At 41.8% G+C, this 26,946-nt stretch overlaps 1 protein-coding gene across 1 annotated transcript; it reads right to left on the reverse strand.

The window, feature by feature from the left end:
- Positions 1–13,246: 13,246 nt before the first annotated feature.
- Positions 13,247–26,940, reverse strand: LOC148037488 (uncharacterized). The gene is made up of 7 exons (XM_087676437.1): positions 26,926–26,940; positions 15,061–15,179; positions 14,873–14,951; positions 14,550–14,783; positions 14,292–14,465; positions 13,967–14,044; positions 13,247–13,868 (listed from the first exon to the last, which is right to left on the reverse strand). The coding sequence occupies exons 1-6, from the start codon at positions 26,929–26,931 to the stop codon at positions 14,036–14,038; spliced, it is 621 nt and encodes a 206-aa protein (XP_087532563.1). The 5' UTR covers positions 26,932–26,940; the 3' UTR covers positions 13,247–13,868; positions 13,967–14,035.
- Between the last annotated feature and the right edge of the window lie 6 nt (positions 26,941–26,946).

The raw sequence follows: 26,946 nt of genomic DNA on the forward strand, positions 1-26,946 counted from the left end.
GGCAACAAGCTAATGTTCTTCAACAATCACATGGAGGTAGTTAGGATTGAGATGCATACATGCTAGTAAACCTAGACATCATCTTTACCTTGTTGAAAGGTGAAACTAAAGCCACACCACTCATTAAATATATCATCTATCATGACAATGAGTGAGACTAGATAGATATACTTGCTACTATTGAATGGCCCTTTTTGAATGATGAGGATGACTACAAGAGTGTAGCGAATAAATTGAGAAATGTACAGGAACAAAGAGACGGGATAAACACACAAGGCAAAGATCTATCATCAATCCCAATTTATATGATGGCAAGAAGCATTAAAAAAACTCCTAGCATGCTCTATCATGTGCCTTTAAAAAAAATGGAGCCAATCAAGATTTTGAAATTTTTGAAAAGTAAACTATGAAACAACCACCATGTAAATTTGAAGCTGCTTAAGGAGCTCTTAGAAGTTAGGCAATGAAAGTGGACTAAAGTACATGACCTAAATCTACTCTACAATTGGACCCTCCTAGAACAATGCACTGTATTGAAGGATGAGGCAATATTTGATTATGAATTTTTTTATGTCGTAGACACAAAAGCTCTTATTGAAGGATGAAGCAATATCTAATGATGAATTTTTTGATGCAGTAGACACAAAAAGCTCTTACAATAACTGTGAATCCAAGGGAGAAGCTTGAGTCATCATAGAGTTTGACATGATTGACGATGGCATTGAACAACACACAATAGAGCAAATTATTGTTGATTTCAAACCTAGAAAGATACATGTACTAGTTATTGATGGAATGACTGAAATAGACTAAATAGGACTTGTCTAGAGTACCTTGAAGTGCTAGATTATGAGTGAGCAAGACTCAACCAAGAAAATCCAATAGCATTATACAATGTTTGGGTTGAATCCAAAGTGTGACTACTAGGGGAAAAACCCTTGTTCAACAAAGATTGCTGTAGTAAAGACAGTTTCTTAACTATGAAATACTCTTGAAATATTGCAAAATCCATGATCAAGGTAATCATAGCTAATTCTTAGATTAATGTGTAGAATAAATACAATAGGAAAAATGGAGATGGTAGCAAGATACCCACCTCTTGCAATGGTGGAACAAGGTACTCACCCTTTAGCTATGGTGGGAGGTCCAAGAATAGGAGTCCTCAAGAGAAAAATCGACTAATGACAAAAAGACAATGTACACAATTACATTCTTAGCCTTTTATACTCCATCCTAATCCTATGCTAAACCTACGCTTTGTACGGAACTTATTTGCTCTATTACAAACCATCCCCTCCTAAAGAAGCTTTTTCCTCAAAGCCTACAAAATATGAGAGAATTTACAAGGAATAGTTAAAGGATAGCTTAGTGCCATGTCAACCCATGATGAAGTATAAGTCCATGCTAAAATAGAAGTCTTCATGCCAAAGACAACAAATCTAGTGAACTGTTGTAGACTATCAAAACATGGTTTCCATTAAAAATTCCCCATAACTTGTAATAGAGGATTTTGATGAACATGACTGAATTGTTGCTATAAAGTAGAAACCATAAGGAGCATGTTCATCACATAAAATTCAATTTTTGTTACCAAGAAGGTAATTTAATTCATGATAAAAAATTCACATAATAAGTAGTCCACTGTCCTGTAACTATATAAAGTGTACCATTTTGAAGGGTTTTTATCTTCTTTGGAAAGAAGAAGAGTGAATAGACAAGACTGAGTATTGATCTCTCCCTTCAACTTCTTCATAGAGTGAGCTCCATTTGTTTATGACCCACCCCATGCAAAGTTACTTTTTGTTCACCCTAAGAAATTTCCATTTGCATTGAATTCAAATCCATGGTGAACCTTCTAACTATTCTCAACCAATCACAACTAATGATTATATCAATGGATCCCATTTCTAAGGCTATAAGCAACTTGAATAGTATATGATAGTGACAACTTGATGGGAGTGCATGGACACGTCCATATCCATAAGTAGCTATATTTACAAAACTATATATGTTGTCTATATCCACAAGAATATAGGCAACTCTACCATTCACAAGCCCTTTGAGTTGAAGAGTATTTTTACCTCCACTACCAATCCGTGCATCATGAGAAATAGTGCATAACACTGGAAAACCACCCAGGTTGAAAGGAAACTTGTCCATAATATCATAAAACTCCTCATTTGTAACTTCATCTTCATGTGGCTTCTCTAATGTAGGCATAGATGACATTTGAAAATATTTGCCTTCATTCGCATCTTCATCCGATCCATCTTTAATGATCATACTAAGTTTGTCACTCTTTGATTTGCATTTTGTCTTATGGTCAAGGGTCCACTTATCCCCTCACTTGAAGCACAAACCTTTGATGTACACCTCCTTCACTCTATCATTAAATAAATGCTTCCCTTGTGTATTACTAGATGTAGGTTTTCCACCAAAGTTTATTATTTTAAAATATGATTTCATTTCAACACTAGGCCTAGAATTCATTTTGTTTTTTGCACCATAAACTATAGGAAAAGTTGGAACTTTGATGTAAGAGTTTTGGAACCTTTCTTCTTGTTTGAAGGAATCTCTTTGTTGGCTGAATTGCTATCCCAACCTTGAATATGGATTTGAAGGTATGCTTTCCACAGTTTTAGGCTGAAAAGAAGACACGTCTCTATGATACTTTTGGATGTACCTTTCATCAAGTTGAATTGCCTTATGCATGGGCTTGGACTCCATGGCACCAACCTCTAAGATGTAAATCAAGTCCACAAATGTATTTATTCACTTTGTTAAATTTATAACCCCTTCCATATACATTGATAGATTAAGAAACATGTTAGAATACTCCCATATGGACATTTCTCTTTGCTTTAAATCATACCACCTTCTTTGTAACTTTTTCATTTCCATGGGAGACACAAATACATCAAGCATTGCCCTCTTGAAGTCTTCCCAAGTGACAAATTCTTCCCCAATCCTTTGCATGTATCTCCATTAACTGAGGCATACCCTTCAAGGTGAAGGGCTACATGATAGATATTTGCTTCATCGCTCCTTGGGTAGAATGTAAAGTACATTTTTAGCTTATTGATCCACCCCTCCCATTCCGTAGGTGAAGAGTCATTGTACGCCCGCTCATTCTAGGGTGGAGATGGATTTGTATTGGGTTGTCCATACAATTGTTGTCTCCATAACTCTTTATTCCATGAATATTAGTAGGGCTATCCATTTTGGTTGCTACCAAAACTATGAGGAGGGGGCTAAGCAATTCCATGATTAGAGGGGATGCTCTCTAGGTGCTTGATCATGGGTAGGTCTTCATCCATCATGCCTTTCTTCTAGATTTACTTCCACTCTCCTTGGCAAAGGATGAAGCTAAGTGTAGAAGGACTTATAGAATGGATCACACCCATGTAGAATACTCACATTCATGTTATTTAACTCCTTGGATAGTCATTGGTAGTCACTTAAACCTTGAGACACATGCAATGCTTCATCCTCTTGGTGACAGTTTTAAGTATTTAATGCACTCATCCCTTTATCCTCTCAATGTTGAGTCTGGCCAACATTTGATCCATTTGGCTTTGAATGATATGCTTTTACATCCTCATTTATGAATGATGGTACTTGCAAGGAAGGCATTTGCACATGTATGACTTGTTTTGGCCCTATTTTAATGAAAATTCCCTATAAATGAGAGTGTGTTGCTAAATACCAATGAATCGTTGGATCAATCCCAAATCAGTGGAAATGTCAATCCCATATAAGTGTAATGTCTCCCTGCACCTACAAATCTTATGGGCTTTGGATCATCGAGGGTTTGCAAAGTTCCTCTTAGGCTGGGATGACATACCCCTTCAAGGTCATAATCAGTAAGGGAGGGTCACCTCTCTTTTAGCTTATTGACTCACCTAACATTGGCTTTTTCTCACCTACATGGCAAGTACATGCTAAGCCTAAGCAAATATGTATGAAATGTAGGGTTGAAATGAGTCTTTGTACTCTTCAATGATATGCAATGATTGATAGGTACAAAAGGCTGACATAGAATGTAAAAGGGTAGGAAATAACCCCTCAATAGTGACTCATTGCTTTACAATATTTCCCACTTACCATCATGGTTATTTTTCAATCTTAGTGATCAATGAATCACACAAACACAACAAGATCTATGTTAGGCACAATAATGTTTCCAATGAATCAATTAGAGCATCAATAGAGCACTAAAATTTATGGGTAGAATAGATAGATGCAAGCATATCACAATTAATCCCAAGAGAGGCTATATGTGCTATCCAATGTAAATGGATGTCTTTTAATCCCTCTCTTCAGCAAGTGGAATATGCCAAAAAAATGGATAGAAAGAAGTTTGAAGAGAATATAATTAGATGTAACTCTTAATGAGCAGTGATGAAGAATGTTGGTAGAGAACCAATCGGTCAATTCTCCTTCCCAACTGATCCAAATCTTCAATGCTTGTTGTAGTATTACTCCCTTGCCAGGATTAATCACTATTTTGATTAAATCCCCAATTTCTTAAGTGTTCATGAGTGCCATTTATTATCCACTATTGTCCATAATAAGAGAAAGCTCCAAATCTTGGTAGGATGAACCAATATCAATGAAGTGCTCCCGAGCCTTAATCACTCTCTTAGAAGCAAGTAAATGCTAAAATCCCCATCAAATTCACAAGAATATGATATATTTTTTATCTTCATTGCTGTCCATGTTCTTCAAGAGAGTAATATTGCCCCCATTCTTGAAATATTGCATCAATCTTTACTTAATAATGGTTGGCAATGTTGAATATACTCCTTGAATCTTTATGAGTAAAATCCCCTTCAATAGAGCAAGAATACTTGAAGATTTAACCCATAATTCATGGTTGCCCTATTTTAAACTAGTTTAAGAGAGCTTGAATAGGGTGAAAGAAGGGAATTGAAACCTTGAATGGCAAGAAATAGAGATTGCCAATGATTCGAGACAATGCTCAAGAGTAAAGAGCAAAACTTGAAGATCTAATGATGAAGATAAAAAAAATTCATTGTTGTCATGTGTATTCAGCTTTAATGCTGAAGCTTCATGCCTCGAAGATGGAATATACCCCCCCCCCCCCCCCCCCCCAATGCTTAGTGTAGAAGCTCATTTGGACCATTATCAAAGCAAAGAAGTAGATCAAGAAAAGGTTGAATTGGGTTAGAAGTCTTGTTGGAGCAGATCTGCCATAAAAATAGGTGCAATTTGCAGTCAATGGCTACTTGTATGTGTGGCTTATTACTTCAAGAATATGATGCTTGATGGAATCAAGATGAAGCATAGAATCAAGATCTAATGGCCTCCAAGGTAGGAGAAGTGATAGTGAGAAGACATGAGTAGAAATCTTCCATGGGAGCTGAGGAAAGCTTGAAGAAGAAAGGGAAAACCCTTTTTCATTGCAAAACCACACTTTCACTGTTCTCCACATTTTGTGAGCCCCATTTTGTCCAAGAATCACCAAAAGTGGGCTCAAGAAGGGCCATCACCTTCTAAAATGGTGAGATGATAGCCATTTCTTCCAAATTTCTCCTTAGAAACTCCAAAACAGTCACGGTTTGTTGCAAAAGTCATTTGCTAGTCATGATTTTGAGATAACCAAACCTTGTGACCAAACTTTCAACTCCAACTACTTGTCCTTAATGTTTGTGACTAGATTTTAACCAAAAAGTGACCTTGCAATAGGATCAATGCCATGCTCTGATAGCAACGTAATAAATATAGTTTAACCAAACCTTGTGACCAAACTTTCAACTCCAACTTCTTTTCCTTAATGTTTGTGACTAGATTTTAACCAAAAAGTGACCTTGCAATAGGATCAATGCCATGCTCTGATAGCAACGTAATAAATATAGTTTAACCAAACCTTGTGACCAAACTTTCAACTCCAACTACTTGTCCTTAATGTTTGTGACTAGATTTTTACCAAAAAGTGACCTTGCAATAGGATCAATGCCATGCTCTGATAGCAACGTAATAAATATAGTTTCTCCTAACCATGAAATACTCTTGAAATGTTGCAAAATACATGATCGAGCTAACCAAAGCTAATTCTTAGCTTAATGCATAAAAGAAATACAATATGGAAAATGAAGATGGCAGTAAGATACCAACCTCTGACAACATCATGCCACAGGAAGAGCTTGATATTGCAAGAAAAATAGGTTCAAGGGACCTCCTAACCAATGGCTTGACCTACATTAACCATGTCGGTATACATCCACAAGATATGGATCATTATGCTATCATTTGTATACAACCCTCACTTTTACCGTTGGTTGTCACAATGATAGCTAGGTATGTGCTCAAGAATACCAATACAAAAGTCAAATCATGCACTATGCAACTTTCTCCATCACTCTCTCTAAGCAATCATAGAAAGTATTGCAATCAATTAGGAGGGGGAGGGACTTTTTCAAGCTCGACTCAAAATAGCTCGAACTATGAATTCAAAATCAAATTGAGCAACCTAAGAAATGAAAGTTAGCATTCAACAAAGATCAATAGAAAAAATCTTAAGCCTTAATGTAAGTTATTATAATGATGTGTAAATGGATTTTTCTTAAATTTTCACCACAATTTGTTGTTAGGATTTTGGATATAGTAGGCCAAGGAGAAAAAGTCAAACAAGAGACAACAAGAAAATTGCTAACGCCATTTTCAGAGGAAGAGGAGCAAGGACCCAATAGGAAGGCATTAACCTAGATTCCTAGGACAAAGCCCAACTAGGGAAGAGAAAGTGAATCAGCTAGAGCATATAGCAATGATCCTTTGATCTTAGTCACAAGAGTGACCACCAAAATTGAGAAGTAACATATTGCAAAACTCACAATAGGTAAGCCTACAAACCCAACAGCAGGCAGCAATAAGAAGCACAATCAAAATTGCTAAAATTATCCGCCTCAGATAAGAAATGAAGAGGAAAGCTCATCATTAACCTACCCATCAAACCAAAAAAGGTTGCATCCGAAGAGGAGAATGAATTAGAAAAAGCTAAGAAAGAAGTGGAATGGAGATGGAAGTAAGAGGAAGAGGAGGACTAGCTAAAGAAGCAAGAAAAGGAGGACTTAGCCCTAGCCATTAGATGATCAATCGAAAAACTCTCAAGGGTAGAAGAACTAGCATTGATGGGCCTCAACTTATGGAGCTCATTAGAAGCATCTCTTAGTATGGCGGGACCTTCAATAGGCCACCAATGATAGGCAAAGGCAAGTCCATTAGAAGCCCCTCTACCACCAATTATGGCAACCACACCTTCCATCTCAATGCATACAACAAAAAAATAGCTAAGAGCAAGCAATAAAACATGATCTATGAATCAACAACACAAGTTGTCGCACTTTCTTAGGCAAGATCTGAAGAGGCCACAACCATAGGTACCAAGAGATCAACGATTGCAAATGCTAAACCTAGGAGAAAAGCTCTAAAAACACATTGAGCCTAGCACAAGGTTTTGAAGAGCTGCTACTACTAAAGGAGTTGGAAGAGCAGAGAGATCATTAGATGAAGAAAGAAAAGCAATGGAAGGAGAGAAAGAAACTCATCCAACATACCTACAACAAAAGATCAAGGAAATATTTAGTTTGAAGAAAGAATTGGTTGCATTGAAGGAGAGCAATGACAAAGGAAAGGGATATGAGGAGTTGTGGGAGCAATGTGAACTCTAGACAGAAAATCAATTACAACTTGAGAGTCGGTATGCCCAAGTCATTAAGGAGAAAGTCAAGGTGGAAGGAGAGCTAGAGGTGCTAAAACAACTACCAAGGTAACTAATGACAAAGTTGGAGAAAGAAAGCCAAATAAAGGAAAAGGAAAACATAGGAATAGAAGGCTTGTGGAACTAGAAAAGGAAATAAAAAGGCCTCACATAACTATACACAACTCTATAATCAATTATAATATGGAATCCCAACAAAGGAAAACCTTAATTCAAATTTGGAGGGAATAGCAAACCACACTAGAAATCCTCAAAAATGGTAAAACAAGGGGTTACAGCAGGCAAAGGAGAATATATGACAATGGGAGGAGAGAAATGCTGATGTAATGCACTACTTGGCCACCTCCATAGCCCAAGTCAAATAAATGGTAAAACAAGGGGTTAGAGCAAGCAAAGGAGAAGATATCTCAATGGAAGGAGAGAAATGCCAACGCAATGCGCCACTTGGCCATCTGCCTAGCAGTCGAAAGTGAGAAGAATTTGGCAATTGAAAGGGCCAAGGCAATAGAAGAAGTGATACATATACAACAACAAAGCTTCATCGACATGTTGCTTGAAGGGTCAAGGCCATGTGAGGAGGACATTGTTGACAACCTTAGAAGGGAGCTCCAACTCAATAGGAAGGTACTCAAGCATGATCTAGAAGGCAATACCCTAGCTTGAATACATGATGAGGTTTGCTATGACGAAGATAAGTCAGACTCTCGACAAAGACAGACTGATTGGGATTGTGATTAGTGAATAACCAACTCCAACCAAGTGCAAAAGAGCCACCATTATCACCTCCTACACTTTAGATAGACTTGGAGCCAGAGGAACCTGAAAAGCGAATATCACAAGAGCTAAAAATTGTTGCATGGACTGAAGGGAAATCTACTTCTTTAGAAGGAATAATAGAGTCTATGCAAAGAATAAGGAAAAAGGTACAATGCAGTAGGAGAAGGCTCACTACCACCCGTTAGCCCCAGTACTAGGCATGTCCTTCCCACAAAGAGGGGAGTAGATATCAATCTGTTGGGATAGGGATATCAACACATGGGAGCAATGGAAGACCCAATAAATCCTATTTTCAATTTTCCATGTGGACTTAGGAAGGTTCTACCACTCACTATAGTGCAAAAGATCATTTAGATATCCTCACAATTGGGGAAGAGATGGCTTCAACGAAAAACTCAAGATCTTGGAATGTGGCAAAACAAAACCAATCGAACAATAGGACAAGGTGTTTGAGGTACCAAGAACTACGAGAGGCTATAAATCCCAACCAGGATGGACCAAGAATATATAGGATGACAACATGGAAGCATGGATAGCATTCTATAATGCACTATCCTTTGAAAAGGGGGGATCCCAACCACCTCCCTTATCCCAGAAGGCATGGGGTCATCAACTATCATCCCGAAAAACATGTTAAGTATAGTTTCCCTCTAATCTTCAATATAACATTGATCATCCAGAAGATAGCCTCATGTTCCTTGAGAAAGACTTGATTCCCTCCTGTAAATGGTTCGTGGATGACTTCTCAACTTGTCATCACCATGCTTTCATTACCACATGCAACTACCTAGGATTAGTTCTTCAACTACTCAATCAAAAGAAGGTGGCTGAAGAAATGCATCCCCTCTTCTTTGATATAAATGTAGGAATTGATTAATGTGCCATGGTGAAACTACTTCTTTGAGCCACTTTGCTACCTGCATATTATTTTGAGCTATTAGAGGATATGAATACTCGCATGTTCACCGATTGTAACCACCCCTTCCTTTTGTCTAAATCCTTGGCTACAAGGGCAACACTAAAGACCTACATGATAAGCAAGGCATGCCTAGAAAGATCATTGTGAGCACTTCCTTTGCCAACATCCAAGAATAAAAAGGAGCCATAACAAAGTTCCCTTCCACAAAATGAACAAGAGAAAAGAATAAAAGTTTAAAAAAAACTTTACTAGGAACACTCAAAATCACATTACCTAGGGACCCTCAAGTTGGGCACGTCTTATGGCGATAGCTAGTGAGGTTTGTCCCCAACCCCTTGTCCTTCTCCACTTCACAAACTCACTGCACATCACAGGTAGGATGTCGTGAGGATATCAATAGACGTGTCACCTTGAGCCTTACATTGCATCTCCCCTTGCACCAACTATGTCCTCAAGTGTGGAACAACACTCCAAGCTCGAGTCGAATTTAACCCATCTTACAGTTGCACTTTCACTTGCACGATAGTCACAGCATACTAAGGCAAGCACATGCCCTTAGGGAGTGCACATCCTTTTTTATAACAAAAGTACAACTTGAAGATAAAATTAACCAACCCATCGACATCGGCGGCCTTTGTTATACAGTTCCTGTCCTTTTTCCCCTCAACTATAGACCAACTCTAGACAAGGAAGGCAAGAAAGCTAATTCTATCCACATCCACAACGGCCCAATATTGCCATGTCATTACTAGTCACCCTCATGATGATCCACCAATACCAACCACACAATGCTATCCACCAAATTGCAGAGTGCCATGAAATAGGCACATGTCTAGGAAGGGGGTAGTATTAATCCTCTCTAGGAAAGTAAAGAAAGCAAGGATGAATGTGAGACATGCAAGGAGAAACACAAATTTTTTGAAAAAGAGATTAAAAAAAGAAGGTTCATCAAGTGTTTGTAATTATAATAAGAAAATTATTTTGTACATTATTTAGGAGAGCCAAGCTCGAACCCGTGCAAATTTGGAGGAGTATGCCCAAAAAAGCAAAGTGCAGGCACACAAAAAATCAAGGTCATGTATAAAAACTAAGAAATGAAAGGATAAGCTCATTCTAATTGTATACAATCTTGTGTAGCTCTCTTCTAGCTTCTTGTTTGCATCTCACTTGAGAGAGAGAGAGAGAGAGAGAGAGAGAGAGAGAGAGAGAGAGAGAGTGTGTGTGTGTGTGTGTGTGTGTGTGTGTGTGTGTGTGTGTGTGGTATGGATGAAACTCTTGCTTCCTTTTCTTCTTCTTCTTCTTCTTCTTCTTCTACGTAAAGCTCTTGCAACAATTGAGGCTATGAAGATGGAGCTTGCTTGAGGCATATCACTTGTATCATGGAGTCATCGACAAACCTTTGTGGATAGACTACAATGAGAAGGTAGATCAATGAGTTCACTATGTTTGTTTTGAGAGTGTACATTAATTGTATGAGGTAGCCTTCTTGCTCGAAGCACTTGAACCAATAAGTGTTCCGTTAAGTCCAACATACAAACCTTGTGAAAGAGATGTCAAGAATAAATTTTTAGACAAATATGTCATTGCATTCATAAATTAAATATCATCTCACAAATAAAAATATGGAGTTACAAAATGAAAACCTAAGATAATTAATAAATGTAAATGAACCCATTAACTAAGAATATGGCATAGAGCTTACAATAAATACAAAGTGAACCCATGTCATCATCCCAAAATGTCTCAATGGGCTACTAAAATATGCATGTCAAAATGATAATGTAAAACCAATGTGGAGTGGGACTATGATCCAATGCAATAGTGGCCCTGATCCTCCCAGTAGAATCAAGGTTCTAGCGAAGATGTTGATTCTAATAAGTTCGTTCAATATGACATGATCCATACACATTGTGATCTTGAGAGTTGAGATTTGCCAAAGTTCCATGGCTCATCCTTCAATAAGACCTCGCTACATGACCCCTTGGGTGCCAGCTCTAGGACTTTGTATCTTTGTATCTCTAGAGATCTCTTGTAGCTAGGTAATTCACTAGATACCTTTCTAAGGAGTAATCCAACTACTTGTCACAATCTTAAAGATTGCATTAAAATTTGCTAAATTGAAACTACTTATTTAATGAAGTACTAGAAGTTTAACCAACATCATTCATTAACAAGAAGAGATTCCTACCATAGTAAACTTTTATTAGGTAGCTACAATCTCAAAACAAAGGACATGCATAAACCAAGAAATAAAATGGAATATTGACATGAATCATCCAAAACAAGTAGCATCATTTCATTCAAAATCCAATAGCATAGTACATTGATACTTATAAGTGTTAGAACATACATGACCACCTAAAGGGAGAGGATTAAATAAAAGAACCTACCTCTAGTAGGCCATATAATCAATTCTACACAAGTATCCTCCTGACACTCCAATTATGTATCTTGCAATCTACTCAATAACTTGGCACTAGGAATCAATCAAGAGTTTGCAAAAATATACAAAGCATGCCTCCACATCATAACCCTGTAGATTACGCTCAAGCCATCATCCATAGCCTTTGTAAATATGTGGCCAATCACAATGATACAATGGTTGCTTGATTATGGGAGAGATTCTACGATAGGCATGATGTTGAATGACCCCCTAATTGTGATTGATACAATCAATCAAGGAAATTTATGGTCAATGTAGAGGGATTGATATGTATGGCTTGTATATCGAAAATCCGTGTAAAAATGATCAATTACAATTTTATGGGGTGAGGTGAGATGAAAATTTTCTGCTTCAGGTGGCAAGCCAAGAAATTTCATCAAAGTGCCCACTATGTTAACCCCATGACAATTGATTCTCTAAAATAACCAAGCCATTTGTGCTACTACACTAAACCAATGCAAGGAGCTACACGCCATGCTCTCTCCATACTAGCTACATGGCACTAATCCTCTTATCTTAATCTTCCATAAAAGTTGTACACCAACATTACATCCTACTTCTTGATCATGTCTTGCGGCTCCTACATTATGATAACATCATTAACTTCTCTAGTGCCTCTAGCTTTTTAGGTCAAAAGGCAAAGAGATGTACACTGCTATAAAAGTCTATTAATAGCAGTATGCCTGTGCGCACAACTCACCATTTTAGATTTAGACTACCACTTGCAGTTTGGCCTTCTAAAGCACATCATCATTACGTGTGCCACTGCATTAATCGCCTAGAAATAACGTAGACCATAATATGTCATTTTCATGCTGCAAAGACATATGGCAGGCATCTATCTACAGGCCACTTGTGCCAATATAAGATCTTCTAAGTATACCTTATCCCTCCTGGCATTTCGTACCATGCAAAAGAGCAGCACTATCCTCTCTGGACATTTGTCCTCCCATTTCTGTTACTCACATGTAGAGCTTCCTTGAGCGTGTCATTAATGATGTTAAATTACATGCCTTCTGCTTTTGGGGCCACCTCAGTCCATTGCCCCACATCCTTAAATTGTTTTTCTTTGCCCATTACAGCTTGTCAAATGCATGCATGAACACATGTGCACATGTGCGAGCTATATTTATCATCTTCAAAAGGCCAAAATGGCTTATGTGACATGCAAGGTTATACACATCATGCCTACAGTGGATATCTTCATCAAATAAAAGCCCCGTTCAGTGTTGCAACATAGAAAGGTTTCTGGGTCCAAGTGGCACAGTGTTCAATTCCTAGGGCAAGTACAAATGGCCAGGACCTTGCTATATGCTTTCCACAATTGAGACCCGAAGTATTGGCAAATATCCTCTCTTTCCTTGTGTATTCAAAATTCTGTCTTCAGATAGATGGCTGAAAGACGATTGCTACAGGCAGAAATTTTGCAGCAAAACAAATACCCTCACAACAATGCCAACCAGATAGTTTTAGATAGCTTTACAAAATAACGAGAAGCTTGATTTTGTAAACACAACCAGTAATCATATGACAATTTGCATCTCTCAGATGGCTGCTATCAGGCATGTAAAATCTTATATGCACTTGATGTTCTTGGTACATAGTCAGGACTAAGAGCATAGCAATTAGCAGCAGTAGTACTATATGAAGGGAGGTTGCTTTCTTGGGATGAGGGAGCAACAAATTTAAGTGGGAATCTCCCTTCATCTACTCATTCCCCTTCAAAGGTTTAAAAAAGAAGGGAATACTTGGGTGCCACACACATGTAGCTTCTACATCAATCTAAGAAACCACTCTGAAGCAGTTGAATTCAAATGCCATTGGACAACATTGCAGCGGCATGATGAATGTCAGAGAAGAAACAAAGAGTTGAAAAGAAAAAGAGTCAGGATAGAATACAAGTAGACGCCTCCTCCAGTCTTAAATATATAGGTTGGGACGTTGCTAAATCCAGGTTATAACTGACTTCGTGCTTCTGAGACCACTTCCTGCCGACACACATACACAAACATATGTCACAAAAGCAAGCTCAAGGATACGAACAAAAACAGAAATCCATCAGATGTTATAAATGAGTCAAAGTTACCTGTAGGATGGTGTCAATCACAAAACCGAGTCGATTTCTGCTGGAAGTAAATACAATGCAGATCACATATCACCACACCTACACAGCCATGGGCACCATAAACAATTGGATTTGGAAACATGGCACCGATCTGTTACCAGAAAACCGCATCTCTGAAGTCATGCCTACAAAAATTTGCTTCCTGAAAAAACCATCAATCCTCCTGTTTTTCCATAGCTCGCTTTGCTAGTTCATAACCTGCAAAGTTCATGGCTCCCAGAGGGGCAATCCAAAAAAAGCGAGGGACTGCCCCTTTAAACAAACCCAACAAACCCTCTTCACGCACAATAGTGACAGCAATGGTTGTCATCCTTGTTGATAAGCCTGGAGCTGCTGTCATTGTTCTTGTCTTCATTACATCGAATGGAGTAGTGAAAACAGCAGCGAGACCACCAGAAATGGCCCCGACAGCAATTGTTTCCCAAGGGGCTAATTCACGATTTAAAACCCGCTGCATTACCTGTTCAAATTTAAGCCATCAAAAACAGTTACATGATAGCTGAATAATTGCTTATCAACAAGATGGGTTCTATGGAAGTAATACCTTCTTGGCCTCAGCATATATGCCCATTCCTGCAACATAGAATGGTACCTCACGACAAAGAGTGGCCCCGGTACCTTTGAAAAAACCCCTTGGCCCATCTTGCTGCCATGTGCCAATAAGGGCATCACCAACACTGTCAAAAATACCAGCCTGCAACCTTTGTTTCATTACTTCACACGGAATTCGAACAGCTGTACCCAACATTGTGCTGGCAAAAGATGCCAAGGATTGCACCTGAAGAAGAAAACAGCATGACAAATTAATAACATCCTCTAGTCATGAATTTTTTTCCTCCCATACTACCTTCAGTTTCGTTCCTGTACCTGAAGCTCCGGAACACCAGGAGCCAGATTTGTTAACAGCAATTTGCTTGCTTCAAAAATGCCCGTCCGCAGACCATGACTGTTCAGAGAGTTTCATCCTTTCAGTAGCTAATTTTTTTTGGCATTAAGAATGATGAAAATGAGCTTCAAAAAGACACTAATACTTAACATGTAGAAAGACAGCAGACCTTGAAAACTGTCCTAAAATTGCAGGGATGGAACCTCTGTATAATCCACGAACTCCAATTTCTGGTAACTTTGAAATCAACTGTGGAAATGAAAGACTTGATGATGCTTGCACCCTTGTCTGCAAATAAACAAGGAAAATGGGTGCACAAGTGAGAAATTCAAGGATAGCAGTTAGCACATTACTACTTTCGATGGTAGTCTCCAGACAATGTGTGAAACTCAGAACCTAAAGGAGGTCCATCTGTGGTTTCAGGGCACTTTGAAAAGACTGCACAATATGCAATTTCAATAAACATAAAAAAGTCATAGAAGTAAAGAGACGATTGATCGTGACCATTCAGAATACACAGCTAAAAAGTAAAGGAGCTGGATACACTAAGCAGAACCATAAACGTTTACCCATAAAATGGACATCATTGTTTGCATACTATGTCTTACTTACATTGGCATCTACAACAAGAGCATGTTTCACATTTAGAACTTCGGTTTTTACTTAGTAGGAGATTGATTACATGTTGGATAGACCTGTACGTGAGTTGATAAGCTAAAGGCCATTATCACAGATGCCTTTTCTTCTACCCCCCTTATTTGTACCTTTCGTCAGACCTCTTTGGCACTTTTTCTTTCATTTGTCTCTGCAATGATGCAGTCTACAAACAATTGCATGCTATCATGAAACTTTTGTTCTCATGATATACGCCATGAACCATCCTTTTTTTACACCAAAAGCATTGGAGAACAAAAAGGAGATGAGTTGGGCTGAATCAGCCCTTTTTCTAACAGCTCATTTACACGACTCATAATCTCCTCTTGTTGGGCTGTAGTGACACTGTAGGGTGGCTTATTAGGTGGGCTACTTCCAAAAATAAGATCTATGCCATGATCTTCTAGCCTTTCAAGCGGTAGCTACCCTAAAAGTGGCTGAGAGAAACAATCAACATACATTTTCACAAATGACATGCAATCCTTCTCTAACTTAGACATGTTCCCAATATTCTCACTATCATCTTTATCCTTAGTAAAAACGAAGTACGCCAAAAGATGAATCTTCATTACTTTAGAAATGGCAGTTGTAGATACAACAAGAACAAATTCACCTTTCAACTTTACATCAAGTGTGAGTACCTTTCCCTTGTGCTGGATAGCAATCTTTTTTGCACGAGAATCAATCAATGCATGCATACGGTGACACCAGGGTATACCAAGCAATCATCACAACCCTCGAGTGGAGCAATGAAGAACTCTTCATTGTCCACATATCCTTGCATACGCAATTGAAGCTTTCCAATGAGTGGTCTGGTGGGCTCTGCATGGCCTTTACATGCCATTCCAACTTCCCCAATGGGTCCCATCTCATCCCCTCTGATGCCTAGATGGGCGGCCATGTCAATAGAGATGAAGTTGGCTCGTGCACCATTATCAAAGAAAACCAATGCATCCTGATTCCTAATTTTGCCCCATGCTTTGCACGACTCAATAGCATCATCATTGGGCTAATCACTAACAACATCGGGTACCAATCCCACTAATGTTTTGGGCTTCTTTCCTTGAGGATCCTCCCTAATTTTCTGATTTTCCAGCTTGTTGCCTATTGAACAGTCCCTTGCAATGTGACCCTCCTATTCACAAATAAAACATTTATTTGTAACCATCAATTCCCTACGTTGAGCCAATGTTTTCAAGCCCTTTCTTTGCTGTTTTGGCCACTTTTCAAGTTATTTTTCAAATCTGCCCCTTTTCTCAGCCTTAAAAAACTTTTTATTTGGCTTCTCCCCACTCTCTAGAAAGCCGGAATCCTTCCCACGTAACAAAGCATTGACTGTAGTAGCAATCTCTATGAGTTGAGACATACTAGACACAATGGATTTAATGCAAGAATCCTTGATTCTTTTGGGCAGCCCACAAATATATTTTTCCACTTGCTCATGAAGGGGTGTGAGGCAATAAGAAGTAATAGGCAGCAATGCATCCCAAAACTTCTTATTATATTACTCCAAATTCTTATATTTCTTAGCATCTGACTTATTCCCAACAGTCATAATATCCACCTCAAAGATACTTGTCAACCAATTCAATGCAAACATTTGCTTGAATTGTACCCACGTTAACAGTGCTCTACTTTGCATCAAAAGAGTGGACCACCACTGTAATGCATTCCCTTTCAAGAAAGTGACTGCCTTTCAAATCTTTGAGGACTCTGTGAAGTTTCCCCCCTGAATAAGCTGCATCAAACTACCAAACGAAAGTCAAAACTTTCAGCCTATCTTGTATACCACTGAAGGACTCAAACTTCACTGCTTTTCCACCCTCATCATAGTCTTTTGCTACCCCTTTGAGTGTCAAGTTGTCATACACTGGCTACTGCCAAAAGGGTGCATTTGCTGAATTTATATCAAAACCAACACCAAACAGAGCATTTGCATGACCAACATTCATTCCTTAAGCCCCATATGCATTTAGGGATGCAGATGCAATACCAAACATGCTACTTTGTGCCCCAAGCATCAAGCCAATGCTGCCATACATAGGGTTTTGCATATTTCCAGTCATATCCGAATACATTGGGCCTTGCACACCATGCATTGGTTGTTGCATACCATAGGGATTTGTGCCATACATTCCCATATGTGGTCCTTGACCAATCATAGTATGAAAAATCATGCTTCCACCAAAATATCCTTGTTGCCCCATAATAGCATGCATGCTCGGCTGTCCAAAATCCATTGGATTGGCACTTCCGTGATAGCCTTGCATTTGCATTCCTTGCCCCGTAGGTACCAACTGTTTTATTTCATTAGTATCTTTGGGAGCTTCAATTGAAGAGTTTGGTATTATCTTCGGTGCACCATGCTGTCCCAAAGATATAAAAGGCGTCTCCTTCTTTTTGTCTTTGCTGTTCTTCTTTAGAGCATTCAAAAATCGGGTAAATTGAGGATCCTTTGTCAATTCAGTAAAGAGATTTGTTGTTGTGCTTGTCCGATTCTTGAACTGATCATCAAATTCCTCTTCACTTTCCTGGTCATCACCCTCCTTATACCTTGAAGGCCATGCATCTTGCCCAACAGCAATATTTTCAGCTTGTTGTCCGTGGTCTGGGCCTCGTCCAAGGTCAGGCATTGCATTTCCTTCATTCCCATGTGAATGTTCATACTGAGAGGTATCATCACTGCTTGAGTCCATTTCACTGTATGAAGACATATTGCTGTAATTTCTCAGTTGAGAGTAAAAATCAGCACTAGCACAAAGCTTTGGCTTGCAATCAGGTGCCTCGGGCCCACCAAATCAAGGGATTGAGTTGTAATCCTGGCAATGGAACTATGAAACTAGCCTTCCTCCTCGGATAGGGTGGTAAATAACCTAATTAAGCACTACTTACAGCAATTAACAAATTCACAAAACTGAAATGGACACTTTACCATATAATCTTGGACATTGGACACCCTGTTGGCCCAAAACTGGCGCCCCTTTCGGTATTTATTTAACTTAATTGAAGAAGAAGAAGATGTACAATGGGATTCTCCCAATCCCTTTCGGTATTCCAACTTCCCTTCCTGTCCAAAATGACCAGCACATCTTCAATCTAATGTGCCTCTTGATTCATGCAGTCAATTAGTCTTTGCTCGCTTTGATGGAGATGAAAAATGCCCCAAATTCATTAATTTGCTGATCTCTCCACTTGAATTTGACTAGAAACAGTTTTAGCCCTGTTAAATCCAAGTCTTGGAGCTTTCAATTTTTGGCACACTTTCTCGAGGTTGCTACTAAACCCTAATTTCTGCTACAAATTAGGGTTTATACCAAAGATTTTACAAGAGAGAAATCTGAAATCTCTCAACCTTTGGTGATCTCAATGCTATAATCTTTGGAGCAAGGCAATAGAAAGGCTGGGAGATGAGAGAGAATGCTGAGGAGAGAGAAAATTCAAACTTTCTTCGCGAAGAATTGAATAAAATCTGTCATTTACCATTGTTGCACTATCTCAACAACTTGTAGATGCAAAGAACTGAAGAAAATCAATCATTTACTATTGTTGCCCTATCTCAATAGCCTGTAGATGCTATCATCTGTTGTTGATTGGTCTTCTCCTACCCCTTGTTGCCTCAGAAGATCCTCCAATGGCTACAAATCAAACCAACATCATCTCCTCCCTCTCTCTTGTAAGTTGAATCCACTCAAATGCCTCTCTCTAGCCTTTCAAGACGTTTTTCAGTCTTGCATGGGCAATTTTGACAAGTGATAGCCTTCCCAAATGGTTTTTCTAGCATTATCCATAATTAATTATTAATTTTTAGTCTTTCAATACTGAAAATTAATCTAATCATTATTTCAATGCCTTAAAAAATAAACCGACTCGCCAGTAATTAAATTGGCTAGGCAACTTTCATTCCCGAGTGTCTCTACGTCATCTTTGACTATCAGATTTACATTAGGTACCATTAAACGCCACTTCTCTAGTGTCACCAATTGACACTTAGGCCCAATTAATAAACTAGGCCAACAATAACTAGCACTAGATACCACCAAGTACATGTGCGACATAACTTACAGCAACTTTTACCTTTGACATCCCCTGTTTCCTCAGGTCCCGAGCTTGTAAATTTACTCTAACCCTAGATACACCTCACATGTGTAACATTTACTTTACCATGTGGTTAAAAATTAATCCAAATGTTAAGTGAGGTTTCAAAAATACATGTCCTCCTGACAGACAACCTCTTCAAGTACACCCTACCCTTATGCGCCCTACTCCCACCTTTTGCACTAAGCCTTTCCCTTGTTTTAGCTTCTTTAGTGTTTGGATTCTATTTTACTTTTCTACGTGCTTCATCATATCAAAATCGTCACTTGTGTGCACTATAGAGGTCCTTGTACCTATCCATCCCTTCACATACTCTGTATTTTTATTCAACCTCAGATTTCAAATTAACCTAGTCAATTGCTCAAAGATAGAAAATTTAAAATGTAAACTACAACTCACACACAAAGAATGCCTAGGGCAAGGGCCAAGTAGATAAGACTCTGGCACAATAAATACCATCACAAAAGGCGTATTTCTGAGCTGCTATGGCCAAGATAGAGTCCTCAATCCTAAGATCCACAAGATCCCACAAGTAGTCTAGCTGGCAACATTGGCCACCATATCACCTACTCTCATCCACAGGCTTTCTAACCTCACTCTATAACCGTTGCTTCATCCTAATCTTTGGCCACCCTTATCTACAACTTTGGAGGAGACGCTAGTGACTAAGGGCTTGAATGTGAACCGAGTATGCATGCACCACCTGCCAACCTTTTTTTGGGTTTTTTTGTTTTTTAACCTGAACCTAATGGATTCTTTGTTTGAGATATGCTCTACAACACACTCCATGTATTTGCAAAATGAAAAACTTCAACCCAAGCAAAGAACCTTGATTGCCATACAGAAACCCCCAACTTCCAAGATGAGTCAAAGAGTGGGAATCCCTGCCACTCTAGCTGCTGCTGACTAAGAGTCCATCGCCAATCCAAAAGCTTGGCCAATGGCTGCGCAAAGGAGATGCTTTCTAGAGTTTGCACGACTACCGAATCAGAGAGCCCACACCCATCCTCCCCCACCTCCCATGCTCACCCCACTGACCCGAGCCCATGCCCCCCCCCCCCCAACTCGCCATGCACCTCCACCCATCCCACCATCCCTCAATCTTGTTTCCCCCCACCACCTCCCCTGGCGAGCACCTCCCCTGATCCACCCCCGGTTCTGGTGATCCCCCCTAGAACCACTTCTCTCCCTCTCACAGGAGGTGATGAGCCCCACACGTCTACATCCTCCTCGCACCAACAATTCTCCCCCTCCCATATAGCCACCAGCTCATCTGCCCCTGCCACTAGTCACATTTTTCCGAGACAGGTACGTGGGGATTTTTCTGAGTTTTTCCGCAATGGCCCATCGTTCTACCTGAGAGTTGCGGAGCTCGGGGAGTTCCCACTACCTCTAGAGATGGGGATTTTCGTGGTTCGCAAGTCAAGGAGAGGCAAGGTCCATCTACTAGCACCATCGGATGGACCAAACTACGCCTTCTTCTTTCAGTCCTCCCACTCAGGGGTTTGGACGACAACACAGATAGAGGAGTTAAAGAGTCAAATGGAGGACCACATCTCCCAGTGGATGGAAGATGAAGGACTAGCACTGTTCGCGCAGCAATGGCCTCGCTGCATAATGGACATTAACTGGTGGGCTGGTGATGAGGTCCCGCACTTGAGCATCATTTTTCGAGCTCCTCCACAATGAAAAGCTCCACAGGATGTGATCGAGTGACCCCTAGCACAGGCGGCCCGTTTTTACCAGTGCATACAGTCACGTCTCTCAGCATGGCTCATTGATGCATTGATAGTACCACCTAGAGTATCTATCACCCTATGGTGTGGCCAAGGGCCACCATGGGGGATTGGAGTTCTCCATCCAGACCTACGGCAAAGCGCACGTGCATGCCTCATATTTTCTCCTCCTCACTAGCAGCTTCCACACCGAATAGATACCTATTCGGTCAGTCACAGGTTTCCCCATGAGCTTACACCTCACTTCATGGAATGTAAACAGTCTCCACTACAGTGGGGCACATGGTTCTAGGAAGTTAATTGTTCGACAAGAGCTGCAGCCTGCCTTGGCCGGACAGATTGACATCCTACTTCTAAAGGAGCACAAGCTCATGCCCACCCAGGCCCAGCAGGTAGGAAAGGTACTCTCGGGTAGCTCCCGCACTTACTGAGAGCATGCCATAGGTGTCCACGGCAGGAGTGGAGGCGTATGCACCTCTATCGGCCCGAGTCTCACCACCTGTGTACAAGACCATGGGACGATAGTGGCAGGGAGGGTTTTATGGATCAGATTGGACATTGGGGGCTCATGCCTGGGAGTCCTCAATGTCTATGCCCCTACGGAGGTTAGGGCAAGCAACAAGTTCTGGGTGGAGATCGCAGAGGGACTCCCAGAGGTGGATTCCTGGATCGTTGGAGAGACTTCAACGACCTGGAGGCGTTGGAGGACCAACAGGGCAGACAGTAGGTGCATGCGATACCTGGAGAGATTCTACCTTCCACAGGAGGGAGAGGTCATTGGACTTCTCCTCGGGATACAGGCATTTAGCTGGAGCCTTGCTGGAGCGGTTGGACAGATTTTATGTGGGGGAGTGGGGAGGCTTCCATGGAGGCCAGATAGAGCAGTTGGCGAGCACCATGTTGTCCGATCACTGCCCGGTTCTCCTGACACTAGACCCCCAAGCATCTACCCTGGACACAAGATCCTGTTGGATCCCTGACTCGATCTATAGGAGGGAGGAGATGACAAGACAGATAGAGCAGCTTTGGACTAGGGAATGGGGCAGGAGGGATCGGATCGCAGAGGATGTTGCAGAGGTCCTAGCTGAATCGAGTAGAATCTGCCAAGAGGCAGCCATACAGACTAAGCAGCAGAGCTGGGAAGAGGAGAGAGCACTCCGGCGGGACCTTGCAGCCATGCAAAGATTACTATAGGAGGCACCCAGGGATCCCACCCTCCACGCACAAGAGGTGTGAGCACGAGCAGCCATTGCGGGCCTAAAGGACAGGCGCTCAGAGTTCTCCTTCCGCACCTCAACAGCTTTCTAGGTGCGGAAGGGGGATACGATGTGCAGGGAGTTCTTCTAGGTGCACCAGCCTCGCACCTCAGGAGAGCAAATACGCAGCCTCCGAGATCAGTATGAAAGGACTCGCTCTAGCCCAGATGAGATGATGGAGATTGCCACTGACAACTACGGTCGCCTCTTCCAGCAGGAGACAGTCTCAGCTAGAGGACAGCGATGTAGGCAGCAGGTTTGGGATCACATCCCTCTCTCGTCACACAGGAGATGGGACGCTCCCTCCTATCCCCCTTCAAAGAGAAGGAACTAGAAGAGGCTTTCCATACATAAGACGGGCAAAAATGCCCAGGAGAGGATAGCCTCTCCAAGGCCTTCTTTACTACCTACTGGGAAGTGGTGAAGGACCCTCTCCTGATGGCCTTCCAGGAGATTTTCACTTCAGAACAGATGCCAGGGAGCCTTTCGGCAGGCCTCATCAGTCTTCTCCCCAAAGGGAGAGATCGATTGGAGCTTTCCCAGTGGAGACCAATCACCTTGTTGTCAGTGGCCTATAAGGCATTGGCAAAGATGATTGGTAGGCGACTACGCCCCATGTTGCCAGACATCATCCATGACACAAATACAGGCTTTGTCCAGGATAGAAGCATCCTAGACAATGTATTTACATTTTTTGAGGCGACAGAGTAGGCTCAGCACAGTGGGTAGAGACTAGCCGTACTCCTCTTGGATTTCGAGAAAGCTTATGAAAGGGTGGACTGGGATTTCCTAGAGGGCTCCATGGCAAGGTTGGGTTTTCCACAGGCTTGGATTCACGGGGTCTCTGCACTTTATAGATCGGCCACCAGTAGGGTTCTCATAGGTGGTAGACGTAGGGAGGAGTTTCGACTGGAGAGATCGGTCCAGCAGGGCTGCCCCCTAGCCGGGTACCTGTTCTTGCTCTTTACAAAGGCGATCTCTCACTTCCTCAGGTTCCGTGTAAGCGGTTTACGCGGCCTCCGACTTCCAGTGAGAGAGGAGTCGCAGTTGCTAGACTCAGAGTATGTAGACGATACATCACTCTACATAGAGGACGATGAGCTGATGTTGGAGAGAGTTAGGTCAGCCCTTGAGGTGTTCTGTTCAGCCGCAGGAGCGAAAATCAACTGGCGAAAGTCAATTGGTTTTCTCACATACCCGAACTCTAGCACAAAGTGGAACGTTCACCTTGGATTTAGATGGGTGAGCAAAGGACAGACCGTCTGGTACCTAGGATTCTAGGTGGCACTCAACATCACTCCTGCCCAGCAGTTTCTTCCAGTCCTCAATTCTATACAGAGAAAGCTGACCTACTGAAGCATGGCTCGTCTCTCACTAGCCGGCCGAGCCCTGGTGGTTAATCAAGTCCTCCTAGCGACGGCCAGGTACATCACCTCGTGTTGGTATTTCTCCTCATCTTGCGTAGTGCACCTTCACCGCCTTGTGCGGAACTTCCTCCGGTCTGGGTCCAATGGACCCAGGGATTCCTGGGCTAAGGTGGCGTGGGCGACTATTATATGGCATCGTTCAGAGGAAGGGCTCAAGATCATAGACCCAGAGTTTCAGAGTATGGCCCTCTTGGGAAAGCTAGTTGTACGCGACCTCACACCGAGAGGGCAGACCTGGAAGGTCATACTACAGGAGGGTCTTCAGGATTGTAGACCAAGGCTTGGCGGTGAGTGGAGGCCGTCCCTGAGATGGATCTTCACATCAGCCCAAATCACCCCCCTTGGTCACCCTTTCTACGCAGCTTACTCTGCGTGTGATAGGGCCTCCGTAAGGCCCTAATTCAGAGCCCCCCAGGTTGCCAGGAGGAGATAGACCGTCAACCGATGATCTGGAACCCCCAGGTCAAAGATTGGGAAAAGGCACAGATTGGCGAGCGCCCCCACATCCAGTGGGCTGGTTGGGAGGCCGGCCTGGCTCGTACCATAAGGACATGGAGGGAGGTGTATAGGATGGCGGACGAGGAGGTGCTACAGCGAGTATCAGGCTGCCAGAGAGAAGTGGAGTTGAGGCGAAGGGAGATAGATGTAGCAATACCTCTGGAGTGGCTTGCTCCCCCGAGACGTGTACCGATAGAGTCCGGGGAAGTATGGGCAGCTAAGTTCTCACCAACATGCATTCCCCTACAAGTGGCAGGTAGAGTGGGCGGCGCCCCGCAGGGGACTTTCTTCACTATTCAGGAGGGGGGACACCTGGCCCTTGACAGAGGGCAGCAAGATGAGGGATTAGTTGCCCTGTCGTGGAGGAGGATTCGGGTGGTGGGCCTTCAGGGGAAGACATGGCGATTGGACCCCTATGTTCTCTAGAAGGAGCTCAAGGAGCGGCACCTTTGGATCTGGGAGGACAGACCACTTGATGAGTTGGAGTGGGATCCATGAGAGTGGCTATGGCCAGCCACAGCAGTTGCCAAAAAGCCACCGAGGTTCTTGGAATACACTGCCAGGATTGGCAGACATGTACTGATACGGGAGGACATGGATTGGGCGCCGTCATGTAGCAAGCATTGGGCGGAGCACAGCATCATGCAGCCATTTTGAAGGACCTTTTGGCGCTGCCTATGGGATAGTTTGGAGGTAGATGAGGGCATCGTACTTCTTATGGCTGGTGGCACATGGAGACTTGGAGGTGGGAAATTGGCTTGCTCAGAAGCAGAAGGAGGAAGGTTGTAAGCGCTGCACACAGCAACCTTTGGAAACCCCCAATCACTGTCTTTGGTCATGTGAGGAGGCGCAACTCGTGTGGAGAGGAGCATGCCGCATCCTTCGCCATATAGCACCCAGCCTTGGATATATTTCATGGGGAGCTTTCTGTTGGTAGGCAGTAAGCCAAGGCCGGCACCTTCTATATGAGACCGGGATACAGGACACGATTTTCATCAAGTCAGGGTCCTGCGCAGTGGTCGGCTTGGAGGCGCTACCCATCTATCAAGTACTGGAGCCCACAACATACCAATCCGAGATATGGGAGATCATAGGGAGTCTTACTGGATGGCATATCTGGAAGGCACGGTGTTAAGAAACTTTTGGCGGAGAGAGACTTTCAGCATAGGCGACCTTAGCAAAGCTCTAGACCTCCATCATCCATTCCCTCCGCAGCCGTTGGGATCAGGTGCAGGGCGAGTCCAAGGCTCGTCAAGAACTCCATAGTCATTTCTTGCAAAACTGGGGTGGCCAAGACCTGTTTTTTGTGACGCAGGCAGGCAGCCCCAGATGGGGACAACCCCCCCCCCTACATGGCTTCTTGCCCCCATACCGCCTTGAGAGGCTTGTACTCATGATGTATGTGTGACTTTGCATCAGCTCCAGCTAGTCTGTTGAGCATGAGCTTTTTTTGAGTAATATAATCAGCCACATTTTATTTGCAAAAAGAAAAATATGTGGGAGGAGAGATCCATGGGTGCTCAGCCAAAAAGGTCCAGCACCTCTGACAATAGGATACTCTCCTCATACCACCTTCTTTAAGTCCGCAAAAAAAACTCTGAATAACCCTAGCCTGAAAATAAATATGTAAATCCAGATGTCTTCATCCACTGGCTGCACGTAAAGGCGACACAAAGGACACTTTTGGCTGGTCTAACATTAGGCAAATGAGATAGGAGGTAATGTAGTGGTACTTACAAGGCAAATCTTGACAGCTTTCCCTTCTCGATGCTGAGAGAAACAATCTGATTACTTGCTTCTTGCATATAGCTTTAAGCTAATCAACTGACTTGGGGTTTCAAGTGAGATACGAAATTACCAATTATGAGTTCTACATTCTGTAGTTGTTTTGTCAAACAGGATTTCAAAGTCACCACCAGCCATATGGGAAATCAACCTTTAGAAAAACATAATCTGTCTGAGCCTCTTTTGGAAATACAGAGTCTGTGTACTTCAATTGCATCAAGAGAAGAAACCCACCACAAGCAAGGGCGAATTTTCTACTGTTATAAACATCCTCAAAAGGCTGAGGGTATACCTAACCAACATTAAGTTAAAAGGTAGTTGAATTGCTTTTCATATAATTTCAGTGAGTATCATACAAAAATATGAGTGCATCAATAAACACATTTAGTAAGAAAATAAAAGCATCCTTCAAGGGAAGAAACAGAGCTTCAACAAATGTCCACAAAGAAGTCAATGCATCGTACATCCAGAGGTGCAACAACTTAAATGCAATAGCTCAACAAACATGCACTTTTGTGCAATTACAGCTTCAAATCCTTCCTTTTCAAGCCAAAACAACTAAGCAACAAAGGACAATGCTTGCCTTCATTGTATCAAGCGGATG

The sequence above is a fragment of the Lygodium microphyllum genome, chromosome 4 (genome assembly GCF_053477565.2).
Source record: "Lygodium microphyllum isolate KBCC chromosome 4, Lygodium_microphyllum_v1.1.10, whole genome shotgun sequence".
In the NCBI taxonomy this organism is placed as follows: Eukaryota; Viridiplantae; Streptophyta; class Polypodiopsida; order Schizaeales; family Lygodiaceae; genus Lygodium; species Lygodium microphyllum.

Excerpts from the sequence above, each read along its gene's own strand:
- LOC148037488 (XM_087676437.1), bottom strand. Across the intron at positions 14,952-15,060 it reads ATTTTAGGACAGTTTTCAAG|TCATGGTCTGCGGACGGGCA; the intron begins GTCTGCTGTCTT and ends CTCTCTGAACAG. Across the intron at positions 14,784-14,872 it reads CTGGTGTTCCGGAGCTTCAG|GTGCAATCCTTGGCATCTTT; the intron begins GTACAGGAACGA and ends TTTCTTCTTCAG.